The sequence below is a fragment of the Drosophila ficusphila genome, unplaced genomic scaffold (assembly GCF_018152265.1).
Source record: "Drosophila ficusphila isolate 14025-0441.05 unplaced genomic scaffold, ASM1815226v1 contig_414, whole genome shotgun sequence".
Lineage (NCBI taxonomy): Eukaryota > Metazoa > Arthropoda > Insecta > Diptera > Drosophilidae > Drosophila > Drosophila ficusphila.
The window spans coordinates 17,584,589-17,602,541 of record NW_025064328.1 but is presented as its reverse complement, the minus strand read 5'-3'; the positions used below and the strand labels follow the sequence as shown (position 1 = coordinate 17,602,541).

At 45.5% G+C, this 17,953-nt stretch overlaps 1 protein-coding gene and 1 long non-coding RNA gene across 2 annotated transcripts; both read left to right on the top strand.

Moving 5' to 3' along the window:
• Positions 1-358: 358 nt before the first annotated feature.
• LOC108093995 lies at positions 359-14,256 on the top strand. Its single transcript, XM_017194416.2, has 13 exons — positions 359-688; positions 748-830; positions 900-1,046; positions 1,106-1,198; positions 1,256-1,458; positions 1,518-1,683; positions 1,752-1,914; positions 1,972-2,029; positions 2,086-2,169; positions 2,237-2,369; positions 9,812-9,911; positions 10,329-11,064; positions 12,068-14,256. Exons 1-13 carry the CDS (start codon positions 560-562, stop codon positions 12,931-12,933), a joined length of 2,961 nt encoding a protein of 986 aa, XP_017049905.1. The 5' UTR covers positions 359-559; the 3' UTR covers positions 12,934-14,256.
• Positions 14,257-16,545: 2,289 nt separating this feature from the next.
• LOC108093681 lies at positions 16,546-17,112 on the top strand. The gene is made up of 2 exons (XR_001771514.1): positions 16,546-16,721; positions 16,792-17,112. It is a non-coding gene; the product is annotated as an uncharacterized LOC108093681 (long non-coding RNA).
• The last annotated feature ends 841 nt before the right edge of the window (positions 17,113-17,953 follow it).

Below are 17,953 nucleotides of genomic sequence, written 5' to 3'. Positions count from 1 at the left end.
ATGGTTTTCTTGGTGTTACAACAAGTTGGCTTTTCCATATTTAAATTTTGGCGCATTGAAGCGGTTAACCGTTGACACTGGTTCAACCTTAGAGCCAATCAGAGGAACTAGTTCAAATTTGAGTTACGTTAACTTTGGCGGCGTACCACTGGAACAGGTTCATGTAAGTCTTAAAGCAACATATTATTTTGATATTTTGTTTATGTTATCTTCATTTAGAATAAAAAGGTAATTTTCAAAACAGCTGATCTTTGTTTTTAATGGAATGGTTTGGTTCTCATAGCTAAACCGTGACTGCTCCACCTCCCAGTTCATGAATATTTATTTTTAGTTATCGATAGTGGCTATCGCTCGTAAACCACCACTACTGCGGACCACAACAACAACAAAAGCTAGCAGAAAAGCTGTGACCACAACAACAACACAGCTAAGTAAATTTGGCCAACTCTCTGAGATTGAGATTAAGATATCTACGCAGACTGAGATCGGTTCGCATTGGAGCGAAGATTGCGGAAGAGCGGGCAGTCAGACGCGGAAGTAACAACCTTCGATTCCAGCCATGGCCGCTGTGCTGCCGGAAAATGCGGCCGAGATCGCGGTGGCCAACGCAATCAATAACATCAACGGGAATGGAAACGGCAACGGGCGCAATCGGGTGCTACCAGGAGCATTTGGAGCTGGTGGCCAGGTATTTACCTACGGAAACTACTATTCAACAGACCGCTGTTATCTTCGTCTTAATTTCAGAACAATATGATTAACATGCGGGATCGACTGTTCCATGCCATTTACTTTCGGGCGGCGGCCGCCTATGCGGAGTTGGTGCCACGGTAAGAGTCATTGGCACGCTTATCTTTCCACTCTTATCTATATATATATTATGCTTTCCCGACTTTCAGAAAAGTGCAGCTGACCATCGAGTTCCTGCTGCTGGCCAAGGCGCTGTTGTTTTTCTTTACGCTCATCTATGTGCACAACGCCTTTATCAAGAATCCCTGCACCTGCCTAAAGGATGTCCAAAACTGGCCACGCGAGGGAGTCATCAGGCACGCATTACCCTTTGAATTTCCTTTTAATCATTGTTTATTAAGATCTCCTCTTGCAGAGTGGAGATTATTCCCCATTTGACGGAGAAGCGAGCCATTTGGCAGGGCATCAAGCGGGATCAGCAAATAGTGCGCTCCTTAAAGGATTCCTAGTAAGATAAACCTTTTATAAAAAAAATCACAGCTCAAACTTTCTATATCCTTTGCAGTTACTATAGCATTGGTCCGCAAACCCAACAAAATCACGATCGACTTAAACGTTATGAATCCATTCTAGGCAAGTTGGGTCTGCCCGTTAGACCCACTTTTGCTTATAGTAACGAATCACTATACTACTACTTCGATGCCATCAATATCCTAGACACCTACGACCATCCGAATGCTATACAGCTCAAGAACGAAGAAGACGATGGTGGGATATCATGAATATGCTGATACCTGAATTCTTTCAAATGGTATTTCTAATTGTAGAGGAGCAGTACATAGTGGAGTATTCGCTGGAGTATGGCCACCTGCGTTTGTCTTCTGCTACGCGAAAGCGTTTGCACATCCCCGTGCTCACAGTACAACTAGATCCCGATACGGATAAGTGTTTCGGGGACAGCATAACGCGATACCTGCTCAAACGACTGTTGGGGTAAAAAGAAAGCTTTGCCTGTTATAAGTTATAGTTATTTTTATAAAAACGATTATTCTTTCTAATAGATATGATGACTTACTGATGGCCTCTGTAAGAACTTTAGCCGAGCAGGAGGAAAACAAGGGCTATCTACGCAATGTGATAACTGGCGAGCACTACCGCTTCCTGTCCATGTGGTGGGCAGCCTGGAGCAGCTATCCAGCTGCGTTCTGCGTGATGCTGCTGTTTGTAAGTCAACTGGTTTTCTTCCGATTGCAAAGTCACTCGAACAGTTTTACCTTTCAGACCTTTTCAGTGTCCATGCTGCTCCGCTACTCGCATCATCAAATATTTGTCTTTATTGGTAGATGATACATATAAACCATTTGATAGATTTGAAAAACTATTCCACCCTTTCAGTCGACCTGCTGCAGATGCTGGAATATAATGTATCCGCCCGGTTTCCCATCGCTCCATTGCTCACCGTCATTTTGGCGCTCGTAGGTGTGGAAGAACGCTCGCAACTGATTAATTTGCATGACCATTAACCCTTGTATCTGCTTTTCTGCAGGAATGGAGGCCATCATGTCGGAGTTCTTTAATGACACCACCACGGCCTTCTACATCATACTGATTGTCTGGATTGCGGATCAATACGACGCCATCTGCTGTCACACGAGCATCACCAAGCGCCATTGGCTCAGGTGCGTAGCGATGGGGCAAACGTTGCTTTCCAACCCGAACCGTATCCTCAATCGGAACAAGTTTATTTTTTCTTGCTGGGCAATCGTCCGTGGCTCGAACAAATGACAAATTCAATTACATTAAGTCTGCAATCCTTTCCAGCATCTATGTTGCCGTTGTCCGGCCATAGATAATAGCTTCCACCCGACATCTTGGGCATTCCCCCACTATTTCCCACCTCCGTCATCAGCACTTAACAGTTCATTTCGTTCGGTTCGCATATTTTCCTTCGCTCTGTCCGCCTCCGTCCGGGTATTTTGCGCCCGTGTCTCCCAGTCCAACCGCTGGCGTTCCGGTTGTTATTTGAAAATTAACTTGGCTTGCGCAAGCCTCCCTCGAGGCCAGAACAAATCGACCAGTGGCCACCCCTTCGCCGGGCCTCTGTCGATCCGCCCGACCCAACAATCCTCCCGTCCACACACACACACCACACACAGACACCGGCAAACAGAGAATTTCATCACTTAAGTCAACAAGCGTAACCCAAGCGCCGCTTCTCCATACAGCCATCCATATAGCCGCCGACCAACTGAGCCGCACCATTAGCAAACATTTAAATAAACTCGCTGCCGCGGCCCCATAACAAAAGAAGGGGTGAAAAGAAAGTGGAAGCGGTGGAAACTTAGAGCCTTAGATTCCCGGTTCGATCGACATTAATGACCACGCACGTCAGGAGCGAGCAACCCCATCCTCGCCAGGAACGGAGCTGGAGCAGCTACTTTGCGGTTTATTACGCGCACTTTGCATAATTGAGAACGGCCGCCGCAAGAAATTATTTTCTTCCTTTTCTTTTTATTTTTTTTTATTTTTGGCAACTTTCCGCGGACATCAATTTCCACGATGCGCTGAACGGAGCATCAATAATTCAAGAAGACACTCGAAAATTCCCTTTTTAGTCGCGGGGGGGAGGCATAGTCCACTCGCCTTGATTATGAATTCATGTGCATGCATCCATCCTCAATCAGTGGGCTCGCCGCCTTGCGGTGTTGATTTTGCGTAATTTGCGCCGAATTAAAAGGCTATCAGTGCCCCCGAAAACGGTTCGGCAGAAAGGAATGGAAGGCGGGAGTCTCGCCTTTTCGAGAGCCACTTGTCGTATTTATATTCATTAAAGATTCATTGCCGCGAATGATTTTAAATGCGCCCGGCTTGTTTGCCCAGAGCTTCGCCTAAATTCCTATGGAAACGGCAGCTGGCAAACGTCCAGACGTCAGAAGCAATTTAGGCGGGAGGACAGCCCGCTTTTGTTCAGTGCACGAGTCTACTGGGCCACAAATTAAAAATTTATGAGAGGCATCTCTACGCATAAGGCATCTTGGGCTCTCGAGTTTCGCCAGTGAAGATGAAAGGCAGCCGAGATTCCAATGATAGTTTCCCTGCGACCAGAGACTACTAATCTGTGAGCTTGTGATGTGCACCTGGCCAAAAGGAAATGTGTATCTTTTGTGTCTGCGCTGCCCCTTGGAGTTTCGCATAACTCATCATTTGCTCGCCCAGATTGTCAAACTTTTTGCAAAACTTTTGAATGAAAAAATATCCAATTGCAATGTACCGGGCGAATCCTTTTCTGTGCAATTGAATGGCAAACAATATCCGATGTGGCCCGCCTGCCCCAGGTAGCTAAAAAGGACTCTGATTGGGCATGGGCATGGGTATGGATCCAAGTCCGAGTCTAAGGAAAGCAGCTTTTATCTTGGGCCAGCTGCTTGCTGGGTCCTTGCTTTAAGTGAAATTAATTCAGCGTTCGACATCCTCGCACATCCTCTCCCATTCGCCATATGGCCAGGACACTCCACCGGAACCATAAATGCATGTTTGTGAGTGTTTTGTGTGTCTGCAGGGTGTTTTTCTCTGTCGATGGCCGTGTGGGGGAAGCTGGAGCGTGTGTGCTTTCCTACGGTTTAATTTTGCTGTTATTGACTGCCCCGAGCGGTGAAAGGGGTTTCCGGAGCAGTATTTTAAATACCCTAGCCGGGGGTTCTATGATTTTGAACGAGATGATAAGCTATTAACTGCCATGACTTATTACAATACTTGTTTCAATTAGGAGTGCAGTTATTCAGATTTCTTGGAAATCTTAATTTACTTACAAACAAAAATAGGGAACGAGTTGAACTTTGTTCTAAAAAAGAAACAATATTCTTCATTTGGGTAAATCTTCTTCAATGTTTTAACAAAAATAAGTTATACCATTCAATATGTATTTTTATGGCAGGGTATTCAACACTTTTCCATGACAATTTAGAACTTTTTTCGTGTTCTTGCCGGCGTCTCTGTTGTTGGTCCTGCGGTTATGGGTTACAGGGCCGGGATTGCTTGTCCTGCTGCTTCCTTCCTGATTTCCTTCCTTCCTGCCCGCCAGCCAGCCCGATCCTTTGGCTCCTGCTTCCGTATTTGCTCGCCTGTTTTTGCGGTTAACTTGGTCTGCGGAAGGCAGGCAGGCAGGCTGGCAGTTAGGCAGTCAGGGAGTGAGGGAGTCAAAGCCCGGCCCAAGCCGGCTGGCATTGAAGTTAGCATACAAGACAAACAAGCTGGCGGCGCTTTTCCCTTTTTTAGCTTCGCTCCCCAATCATTTGCCTTCCCATCGCTCTGGCCCTGCAGTTCGCCAAATGGTATTAATTTCATTGCATAGACTAATTTGTGTACTTAAACTTTGCTAAAAGTTGCAATCAACGTGAATTGCAAATGGCAATTGCAGACCGGCAGGCAGTTGGAGGCTTAAAACTGTCAAGTGGCCAACAAACAAGCCGGCGAATGAACGAGCCACCGAACGGGGCAACAAAGCCAGCTTTTAGCCATCCAACTAACCTTCTGAACTTCCTGTCAATTGCCTTCAATTCATTCTAATTGACTTTTAAGGGACTTTAAAGTCATCAAAGGCGCGCCGAACTCGGCAGCTCCTCTTAATCGCCGTTTAACGAGAACGCCCACTTACCCAACCTACTGACTACCCCCAAATAGCATCGTTCGTATATATATATATATTTAAAAGTTGAGGTGAAGGAGCGAAGTGGGGGTGAGCATAATAAGCCCCAAACTCTCAGCCCTTTCACTCCGTCAGCGGCTTCTTATTTTGCCCTGTGGCTTCTGGCGGCGCGTAATGCTGCTTTTGTGCTTAAATCTGGTTGCCAGGCACGGGCAGACGACACGTATTAAATGAGCTGCAAACGCACAGGAAAAGCCAAAAGAAACACCTGCTGACCCCCAACTCCTCCCGCCTTCCCCTCCCCCCTTCCGAAGCACCTTTATAAGGCCGAAGTCTTGCGCAGATTGTTTGTCGCGCCGAGAAGCTGGCAAGCTGGAAGCTAAAGAGCTGAGCAGCCAAGGAACTGGAGAACTGAGGAACTAAGGAGCCGCGGAGCGGAGGACCAAGGCTTCAAAGAGCAAATGCCAAAAAGGTGGGGATGGGGCAGAAGGGGTTTCAGGTCGGTTACAGTAGCGCTCCTCAAGTAGCCGCCTTCGTCTCCGCTTTCGCCCACTCTTGTTTACACGCTTGTTACGCTAACAAACATGGTAACTATATATATATTCACACCCTTGCCGAGGGTATTATAGCATCAGTCAGAAGTTGATATTGAATTGATATCTCTCAAATGGATATTATATAAAGAATGGGAAAATAATAATAAAAAAATACACATCCTTAGATTTTTAGAGTGTATATAATTTTAGAGATAGTCATACAGTAAACTATATTTGACAGTTGACTTTGCAAGTACGAAACCAACCATTGATAAATGATTAAATGATATTGTTCAAGGGTGTATAATCTTCGGCAGGCAGAAACCAGATTCCTTTCCTGTTATATATATATTTAGAGGGTGTAGGGTGCCACATAACATATATATTCGACTGCCATTGTTGCCGCTGCTCGGTCTCAAAAGGTGGCCACGGTGTCGGCGGGTTAGCCTCAACGTCAACGGCATTGGCAACCATGGTGAAAAGTCCCCGGGAAAAGCGGAGAAGAGGAGAAGAGTGTAGGGAAAAGGGAAAAGGGCGGGTGGGCAGGCAGGCATTTCCCTTTCGCTTTGCACTCCTTTGGCTGTTTTCGTGTTGATTGAGATCATGTTACGCAAAGTATAATTGCGTCAAGTTTGTTTTTCTGCCATAACTTTTGTCCAAACGCGCGGGCGGCGACCCCTCTTCAGCCAGCAGAAGTGCCTCGAGGAGCGAAGTGGAGGGCTGAGTACGGCTGATTTGGGGGTGGCCAACTGGGCGTATACTCGTTCTGCCCGCCTGTTGTTCAAAGGTGCAGTTGATGAGTGTTCATAACGAGGCAAAATCGCTTCATTGTTGTGTGCCCCAGTGTGTGTGTGTGTGTGTGTGTGTTTTGGCTTGTGTGTTACTGTGTTCTCTGTTTGTTTCAGTTTCAGCTTGTTTTGTTTGTTAACATGGCGTATGCGCAACGTGCCTTTGTCTACTGTTTGCATTTGCGACAACTCTGTTCCAATTTATGCATGAAAATGGGTCGTTTTCACGCATTTAACAGAGGAACAGCAGCCGTGTGTGGGAAAAGGCGCTGTTTGCAGGGCAAATACTTCAGTTTTTGTGATATTTCAATTAAGTTTCGAGCTGCATTCACCTTTGAATCGAACTGGTTGAAGGCTGCCTCCTCCACCGGATGTAATACAATATATACTGCTGTTCTTAAACCATCAGCACTCGGATCGAAGATGTGCAATCCCATAGATGCAAATGCTATTAAAAGCAGCCACACCAGCTGAAGAGCTTACAAGCTCATTGAGCACTTTAACTATTACGATTCCCCTTCCGCTCTTCACCTCCTCTGTTTGCCTGCAACAAATAAACACTTATGACGCAGATCGGATCATCGTTGCTGGAGGAACCTGCACAACTGACACGTTTCACACTTGCCACCAGGTTGAGCGGAGGTGCTTACTTAACCACGCCCCTCCTTCGACCCGCACTCACACTCACACTCGTGCCTCGTACTCATACTCATACTCGCACTCAAACTGGATACCCGACACATGCAACAGTTGTCCTATTTGCCATCCTTCCCCGCCCACTTCCGCTCTCGGTTCGAAGGATATGAAAGCCAACAGCATTTGAATGGCGCACATCCGTCCTGCCACATTGCACACTGGTCGCTGGTGGCTCAAAGCAGATTGAGTCATTGTTGCGAAAGAGTTGGTAAAGATTTCTTAAAACAATGTAAAGTAAATTACTTCTATAACAATTTATAAAAGGAACAAAAGCAATAGGATGCATGATAAAGAAACTTCTTTGAATTAACACATAGAGCAGGAAAAAACTTTCTTGAAAAAGTATGAAGCATAATTATATAATTATTAAGAAGAAGCCAGATGAAACGCAAATTAAAATAGTTATGTAAGAAGAAAATAAGAAATTCACTTATATTCAGCATTCATCATAAAAAATAATATTACTTATTTTGAGTTAAGGTATTGCATCTGAAAGCGTTACCAAATTGGGTTCGCTGAGGTCACTGTGCAATGCAAGTAAGATGCGGGAAGGAAGGAGCTGCGTCCTGAATGGGGTAAAAGGGTGAAAGCCAAGGAAAGGGGGAGGGAAAGGGGAGGGAGGGGATGGGGATGGGGAACGGGAATGGGAATGGAGCGGGAGTGAAACGGAAGCGGGGACAAGGCGTTGCTGCTTGTCAACGCTACGCTACATTAGGAAAGCGAATGAAACGGAAACGAACGGGCGATAAGTGTTGTCTACGTGTCTGCAGTCCGCACTTCCTTTCGAGGATTCGGCTCCTCTATGTGTGTAAGTGTGTATGTGTGTGCGATGGGAAAGGGTATGGGAAATTGAGGAAATTGCTGGCAAGCGTTTGGCGGGGATGTGTCCATAATGCTCAATGCCCCTCTGCTTGCGCAATGCCCTGGAAATGCTTGCTAAATAAGAGTCGTGTGTCTTCATTTGTCGCTGTTGATGTTGATGTGGTTGTGGATGTGCATGTGGATGAGGACGAGGATGTGGATGGTCGATACTTCTGGGTTGGCCCGAGTGTGTGTGTGTTTTTGTGTGTGCACACAATCAGCTCGAATTAAATTCAATAACATAACTCAATCATAGCCAGGCCCCAAAACCCATTCCGCTAACCAAACCCGAACCCCCTTTTTCCCGATGGCTGTAAAAATAAATTAAAGTTGAATTCCGCTGGCCACCACGCCAAAGGTCTTCTGTCTTCAGTCCTCTGTCCGGTTGTCAAGCTGTTTGTCCGCTTGTCTCCTTGTCCATTGCTTATCAATGAGTCGCCTTCGTTGTCATTATTGTTGCCCCTGTTTGTTGTCCTATTTGCTACTATTGGAGTTGTTGTTGTTGTTGTTATGGCCATCCATTGTGCTTCTTTATTGTTGTTGTCTTTGGCCAGCAACAATTCAGCTAACAGCGCCAGCAATTATTTATATTATTAAATCCTCTTGAGTGTTTTTTCAGCCATCCTTCCTTCCTTCCTGCCCTTTCCTTTCCTTCCCTGTCCTCCACTTCCTCCCCGCAACCATTGTTGTTTCCGTCGCCGCTGTTGTCCTGGCAGTTTTGATATTTGTCCGCCTCGGCTACTGTTACTTGTTACTCTTATGTCATGGCCCGTGCTCCCAGGGCCATTCCTCCACCCAGAACACGTCTGACCCATTTCTCCGCAGCTTATGCTCAGCCCACCCAAAAACCGAAAACCGAAAAAAAAACAGAACAGAAAAAGCGCCGAAAAAAACAAAGTGGGAACTCAAGAAGGTGGCGGAAAAATAGAAAAACAGAAACCAATATGTTTACGCTTTTTATTTCTGTCAGCTAAATACAATTTTATTGAATGGTAATCATGCTCTCCCCATCCCCCCAAAAATATAAGTAAAAACCAACCCATCAGCCCCGTCGATCGGCGATATTTGATGAGGGTTCTCGATTCCTCAGACACGAATTTTGGCAGCTTTAAAACGACGGGGAGCTGAATGCCCAGCAATTCCCATTATGTTAGTTGTGCTTTTATGGTTTTCCAGATTGGCTCTCTATTTCCTTAAGTGCTCGACACTTTCATGGGGTAAATGTATCACTTAGATTGAGGTGAAATGAAAATAAAGGACTCTAATGTACAAATCAACCCCACGAAAACATTTGTCGTTGGAATCACATACATAACTTCTTACATAAATAATTAATTCTATAATTAGTTTGAATCTTTAGAAATGTTATTTAAAGTCTTTAAAATGATTTTAAAATTGAGAAACCATTTAAAAGCTGTGCTTTGGTCAAAATGGTTACCATTTGAGGGGCTTTAAAACCCCGTATGGTTTTGGTAAAACGAATCCCACGTCCCACAACCAACACAACCAACAATCGGCCATGAAAGGACTTTGGCTTCCCGTTGAGTGGCAATTGTTTGGGCCCGGCGCTAACCTCTTCTCTTATTTGCTTGCAGATTCTTCTACCTGTACCATTTTGCGTTCTATGCGTATCACTACCGCTTCAGTGGACAATACAGAACGCTGGCGCTGCTCTCCTCCTATTTGTTCACCCAGGTGGGTAGTGGCTACTGGCTAGTGAATTCAACTAGCTGGTGGACGGAGGACGGAGGATGGTGGACGGTGGGATCTGGGATGGCACGTAGCCACATGGCGTAACCATGGCGAATAATGAATGCGTTATGCAACGCCGCTGCGACAATGATGGAAACGAACTCCGGCCATGTTTACGCCTGTCAAGTGCATGACAAATTGCCATTCTCCATTCTCCGTTCTCCGTTCTCCGTGCTCGATTCTCCGGTGCCGTGTGGCATGGCATTGTGGCATTGTTTCCAGCCGGGCAGAGGCTCACGTGCAGGCCAGAACCCGGCTCACGTGACCGGCGACCGTGGCATAACCAATCTGCTCCTCGCATCCTCGCCTACTCGTATATCTGTCTGGCTCTCATTCACTCTCGCTCTGTGTACTTTGCAGCACTCGATGGTGTTCTTCTTTCATCGTTACGAGCTGCCAGCCATCATGGCCCAGCACCAGGTCTTCATCATCACACGCAACCAAGGAGGAGCGGCGGCAGCAGCAGGAGCAGGAGTTGCAGCAGCAGCAGCAGGAGGAGCAGGAGGTGGTGGGGGAGTAGGAGCTGCTGCCGCTGGTGGGGAACCAGGAGCTGCTGGGGGAGGAGCTCCCGTTGGCCAGCAGGCGTCCATGCAACGTGCCCGTCTCATAGTCACCCGCCTCTTCGGCCAACTTGCAGCACAGCGCCAAGGACAACAGCAGCAGCAGCAACAGCAACAGCAGCAAGAGGAGCAACAGCGAGCAGCAGCCGGAGCCAGTGCAGCAGTGGGCGTGGCCTTGGCCAACCTGCGAAGACTGCCCGTGGTGGGCCAGTGGCTGCAGGGCCGCGAGCAGTTCGCCACGGTGAGACGCGTCATCCTGGGACACGGCAACAACGCACGCCTCATGCAGGTGCGTCTGCAGCGCATCAACGTGGCCGACATTCCCGGGTTGCGCAACCAGGTGGCAGCAGCCATGGCCGCGGCCGGAGCTGTCCAGCGGGGAGATGCGACGGCAGCAGCAGCGCCAGCAGCAGATCAACCCACCACCAGCGGCGATGTTGCAGCTACGGCAGCCGCAGCAACAGTAGCAGCAACAGCAGCAACATCAGCCACAACAACAGCAACAGAAGCAACAGGAGCAACAACCCATGCAGCAGGTAAGCTCCGGCGACATTCCCTCGCCTTAATTGAGTGGGGCCGGCACACTTCATTGCCTTTCACATTGGGGGCTTAAACTCTTAACTTTTGCGGCAACCATTTGCATACTCTTTCAATGGGCGTAAATCTTCCATCAAAGGATGGCTCACAGAGCACTTTTTTTGGTTAACAGGAAACTCTTTCTGTCCGTTCTGGTAAAAAAAAATATAAAATCATTTTTATATAAATTGGTGGGTTAAGCTTTTAATATTCTTTTTGCGGCAGGCAGTACAAGTAAACCTTTCTAATTAAAAAAACTTATAAATGTTATGTAGCTTATAATATATTTTGGTTTGTGGTAAAGATTAAAAGCAAACCTATTTAAGTACTTTATCACTATAGTATTTGGGTATGATTTGCTAAATTTGTAGTTACAAGAGTGTAAGATAAGATCAAGAATATCAAAATTGAGTGGTTTAAGTCCCATTTTCGTTTATGACCACTTCAGCATATCTGAAGTTCGACTAGTTTGGATAGCTCTCTGGTTTTTTTCCCGCTGGCGGGGCAGCTTTCGTTGCCACGAAGTCCTTTTTGGCTGTGTGTGAAATCGTTTGGAAGATAAATTCAAATTTGAATTCCACTCGACAAACGGGAAATCCCTTTCGCCTGCGGAGCGCGTGTATGTGAGTCGGTAGCAACCAAACAAGCAATACAAATAAGCAAATAACAGATTCAGTGGCAATAAATGCCAACGAGAGCAGTGGAGGATTGGCTGCGGATGGAGGAGGGGATAAAGGCATCCAAGGAGCCTTCAATTTCGGAGAACATTCAATAGCCAGGCGAACCAAAGCTCTTCTTAACGTCTGTCGGTCTGTCTGTCTGCCAGTCCATCTGTCTGTATACAATAATCGTAATATGCATGAAATTATTTCTCAATTCGCAGGAAAATATTCACTGTAAATGTTTCGCTTGTCATTTCCTGTTTTATTTTCACTCTGCCCTCGAATTCCCTGCATATTTCAGATGTCGAAACAAATCAGGGACGCAAACAGCCGACAACATCGGGCATAAATGATGCAGCAGCAACGGGAGCGGAAGCAGCTCAAGGAAAGTCCGTTCAGGAGTTGGAGATCCAGCGACCGGGACAGGAAAAGCAACTCGACGGAAAGCAGGAGGAGATGGAGGAGGAGGAGACGAAGGAGGAGGGCGTGTCCAAGACGCTGGAAAATCTAAATTCCGTTGCGGCGGATATTATAAATACGTTGGATGGAACTACTGTTGCTGCAACGCCCGCTTCAGAGGGCACTCAACGGCCGCTGGAAACCCTGATCCGCACCCACGTCCATGTCCATCAGAGCCAGCCAAAGGCGAGGCAATTAGAAAATAATTTGCCAGAGCTGCTAAAAGCGGAGGGGGCATACGCAGCAGTGGCAGCAGGAGTAGGAGCATCAGCAGCAACAGCAGCAGCAGAGGCATCAGGTGAAAAGCAAAGATGCCCACTACAAGCTCACAGCATTATGAATGACCAGCAGCAGCAGCAAGAGAGGCAGAAAAACAAGCCGGACGAGCCCGCGACAGCAGCAACATCAGTAGCTGCCACGTCAAAACAATCCTGTGAGCCGGGAGCAACAGAGGTAGGAGCAACAGGAGGAGGAGGAGCAGCAGCAGGAGGGGCAACAGCCAGGCCAATGATGGATGACAGGCAAACAGTTGATTTTATAGAAGGCGACAGCCCAACGTCAACAGCAAATTGCCAACTCAATGCCGGCACAAACCACAAGGCACAGGAGCAGCAGCTAATGAAAACTTCACAACATACATCAAACCAAGTGACAACAGCAGCAGCAGCAACAGCAGTAGAAGCAGCAGTAGAACCATCAGCAGAATAAGCAGGGCATTAGTGGCTAGCCTTCGAAAGCCAACCCAACCCATCCAGAACCGAAACCCAAACCCAAACTGAATCCCGAAAAAAAGCTACCCACATAACAAGATGTTATACATAAAGAGAGCTAGTAAATTTTAGATAATTTGTCTGGTGTACTTATGTCCGGAGATCAACCACGAGGACTCACGACGCCCCCGCTTCGATTCGAGTGTGTGTGTGTGTGCGTGTGACTGTGGAAGGGAAGGGGAGGAAGGATGCTTGGATGGATGTGCGGACGGATGAATGGGATGGATGCCATAGATGGTTATCCCGGGCGGGGGAGCCGCGTGTGTGAGAACGTGTTTGAGCTCCGACTGAAAAAAAAAAAAACGAGGAGAGGAAACGAAATCGCGTAGTTGACCTGCTTGCACCTGCAGGGGAAAATGTCAGGATAAACATACATATATATATTAATAAAGTTGCACGCCTTTTTAATTAGCCAAATACGTGAGAAGCCGCAACACATGTACGGAAAATAAACCAACACACACATACATACTATACACACACCTACAATCCAAACACCACAAGCTAGTCGCTTTTTAAACTCAACTCTTTTTGCCCATCTTTGTTTGCCCGGTTATTGAGAAAAATGCGTTGAACATTTTTAATTAACTTTCGAGCTGCCTTTAACCCGGCTCCCTGTAGAACCACCACCTACCCAACCCCTCCCCCTCCCCCTCCCCTTCCCCCTTTTCCTTCCCCTTACCGGTCGTCTGTCAAACCGGACGGACAAACAGCCGAAAGCCCTTCCGGCCGACAACCAAGCTAATACCGCTGCTGCTTCTGCTTCTGCTGTTTGCCCCGAACTGTTTAACTTTATGGAACACCATAGCATTGTCAATTCTATAATATATACATATTTGGTTTGTCGCAACATCATTTAAAGATCCATGAAGGCATCGCACTGAACACACTGTGTATATTCATGAATAAACAGCGTTGAGCGTTTGACAAAGTTGGCAATAATCACTATTGACCGCCTATTGAGTCGATACAATATCTGTGAATGTTCTTTTTGTAATTTGTATTTCGTTGTTTTCGCTTTCTGTTAAGTGTACTCCCACTTTTTACACGGTATTTGATTGTAACTCTGATCCGATTCGAGATCTGATTCGAGTGAGTGTGTTTCTAGGACTAATCAATAAGCAAGGAGGTCGCAGTCGAGGTTCGAGTACGGTTTATAACTCTTAACTTTACACACTAAACTAATACTAGTAGCTATGACTATTTGCTATTGCTAAAATGTTATTTCTAAATGTGTATAAATATATACGACACAAATCGAGTGCAACTTGTTATTGTGGCGGGTGAACAACTCCATCTGGACGTTGTTCTGGCTCTAATGAATCCGAAAATGGTTGTGTAATTTACATAAATGTTAATAGCCTTCGTTGGCAATCTAATTTGACGGAACACAAACAAATTATGCTCCGTTAAAAGTTGAGGCTTGATTTGCATATTTTTGCTTTTTAAACCAACTGAGCAAAACCAATTCGGGGTGGTCCATATGACAGATATTTCACGGATATGGATTTCAATGCGTTCCAGGCAGTGCTGAATTCATTTGAATCATTAGCTTAACAATTACCACTGAATTAAATTACCATTAGGTACTTTTCAGTGAATTTATTAAATTTTATAATTAATATTTAATTTATTTCTGACTTTTGTTTCTATAATTTTTAAAGACTTAAAGAATGGTTGCTAAACTATCTTTCAGCTTGTTAAATGCCGAATACCTTAAAGCTCTACTAAATTGATTTAAAGTAAGATGCTTAATCCAGGATCGAAAATCTATACCCGATTTACCGCCAAGCGGTCCGGTGCCATCAACATTGATGAGCGTTGGTATTTCACTTTCCGCACCGCCGAAAGTTTGTCGCAAAAAATATGTAAATAAAACAATGCAAATCGCCTCCTGCTCCTGCTCCTGCTGTTTCTGCTCCTGGTGATGTTGCTCCTGCTGAAGTTGCTCCTGCTGATGTTGCTGCTGTCGATGTTGCCGCTGCTCCTGCTACTCCTCGTGGCAACTTGTGCTGTCACGGCGCATTTCTTCCAGTTCGCTGATGTGAGCAAGCCAAGTATCTTACAATAATAAACAGCGGGTCGTGTTTTGTCGTACGAGTATGTGCCCGACTTGAGCGACTTGAGACAGGAGACTGAAGGTAGAAGACGGAAGACAGAAGCCAGAGGACGGAGGACAGGAGAGTCGAGGACATCGCGGCGACGATGACGGAGTGGAGGTATTCCGGGCCAGACAGCCGTGACAGCCAGAGCATTCCATTCAAGGATACGGATAATGGGAACACCCGGAGGAGGAGGAGGGGGGATTCCATCAGGGGATGCCGATGGCCGGGGGAAAACATACATATTTATTATGTCGCCAGTAAGAGACTGCCTATATGAGCAACGTGCGCTTCCTTTGATTAACATCTTTATCAATATTTTCTTATTATTTGCTCATTTCATCCGCCAGAAGCCGGAGCAGTCGAGAACTTTTCAATAAAGGGCCTCCTTCATAAGAAAGCTGGCAACTGACAGCAAGAAAAAAAAGACAAAAAATAAACAAATCATTTGCATCTCATTAATGCAAATCATACACACACATAAGAAGCTCCTCCGCGTGTGGGTGTGTTTTAAAAGGCTTGTCAAATCCCATTCCCATTCCCAGTTGGGAAAATGAGAGCAACCCCCGCGGCTGTATCTTTCCCAACCCCATCCCCCTGTATCCTTTCGAGAAAACCCCGAGGATGCTGTTAATCAGAAGTCAAACAAAGTGTTGCCTACTTTCCAGCTGTGATTACAAGCACAACATTTTAATTGGTTATTTATACTTTCTCGGCAAACACATCCTCGAGCCTTTGGCCAAATAAGGACTCCGGTCTAAACTAACCATACACTAACTGATTTGCCACAGAAGCTCTTTATTGTAAAAGGCCTTCGAAATTTTAATTAAAACCTTCATAACTACAACTGACAGTTCAAAGAAAAATTATTATACCTGTGCTAAGATTCTCCTTTGTAGTTTTCAGCAGCTATTTTACTCGCGGGAAATTGCTAATGGAGAAAATAATTTTGCATGGCAGTGAAATCAACATGGATGGAATGTATTTTGCGAATTCTCTGAATACCTTTCAATTCACTCTATGGGAAATCAATTGACCTTGCAGCAATTGGCTCACGTACGCAAGGAAAAAAGGCTTGAGAAACTTAAGTACCAATCGCTTTTCAACATGTAAACAGGATTTAAAGGCGTGTAAATTCATTGCATTCTATATTATTTTAAATGGAATTTTTATAAATAGTTTAATGTTTGATTAACCAATTTGTAGTCATTTAATAAAGATTTTTTGGTATGTACAAACATTAAGTTTTATTTATCTTCTTTTTAGGAAGACAGATATATTTTCGAAACTGAAGTTAAATAAAATAAAAATCAAAGCTTAGTTTTCAGCAAAGTTATTAAATGGGAAGTTAGTAAAAGAAAAGGAGTTGTGGGAAAATTGTAACATTTTTACCCAGCTGTTTGGGATTACCTTTAGTTGAACCAGTTAACACCGTTTTTATTGTCAGTAGTGTCGCGCTTGATTGCTGAACAAATCTCGCTGAACTACGTGTATTCTCAAGCAATAACATTGGATATCAGGCTATAGCTACGAGCATACACGTGGCCATTGGAGATAGCTTCTGCCACTGTAATCCTCGCTGCGAATAGCCGGGATAACCGAGATCCTGGCACTCTCACTGGCGGTAATCGGATCCGGTCACTTTGCGGCGGAATCCATTTAATTTTCATCTACTTACCGAAGGTGTCTTCCAGGTTTTGTGTTACGCACCCGATGCGCCTAATAATGCCAAGCCGCAGAATTAATTGCACTATAATTTGTAATTAAGTTACCGGGCAAACACGAAACTATGCGTGGTGGAATGTTTTCAACGGGGGACGCAACAAATGGAGAGAGGAGGTGAAAGGGTTCTCCCCTCCGCAGGCTAATAAAACCGAAGGAATATCGCTGTCCTGTGGCGGCAAGGATGTTGCCGATGTCCCACCACTTTCCATCCTGCCATCCTTCCATAACTGTACATGTAACTACGTTGTTTCACCGTAATTAATTAATTACATTACACAAACTTGCCGTCATCGCTGGTTGGCTGGTTTGTTGGCTGGTTGGTTCGATGGTTGGATGGTTGGATAGTTGGATGGCTGGCTTGTTGGGTGTTTGGGTGTTTGTTTTTTGCCTTTGTTGCAACTGCAGCAGAAGAGGGGGCACAATGGACCACCCACTAGGCCACAAACGAGCATCACTTTCAATGAAATTAGCTTGTTTCGCAATCGTTCTTGCCACCTCGAACACCCCTGCCCCCTGTCGTCTCGGCATTTATTTTGCAATTTGGTGGCAGGCAAAGCCAATCAACTACTTTGGCAACTTTAGAGCGCAAAATGCAAAATGTAAATAAAATTAAGTCCCGTCCATGCAGCACGGTACTAAAACTTCATAAAAATGCATTAAAAGTTCCGCGCGGAAAGGTTTTCGTTCTCCTTTTTTTTTTTCGTTAGCAGCCAGGTAAAGTTGAGTTAATAAGCTGACAGATTTCGCTAGAAGCTTATAACATTATTCACCATTTAAGTTTAATGTTACACATTTTTCTCCCTTTAATTGTGTTGCGAAATTTTCCAGGGGCGGGGATGGGGGATGCGGGGTGGAGTTCAAATGCGTAGGAAAACGGAAAAATCAACAAATATCAAATTCGCTGTGTGCTGGAATTGCTGCGGGGCATTGGTTCTCAGATGTTGCTGCTGTCTTCGTGTTGCTCCTTGTTGTGTTGCTGTTGCTCGTGGTGTTGCTGTTGCTCTTGCTGTTCGTCCTGTTGCTGCTGCTGCTGCTGTTGTTTTCGTCCTGCCACACAGACAGAGAAATAAATCGCGCATAATACCGCATACCAGAGCAACAGCACGAAGTATTTGCACTGCGTGACAAACA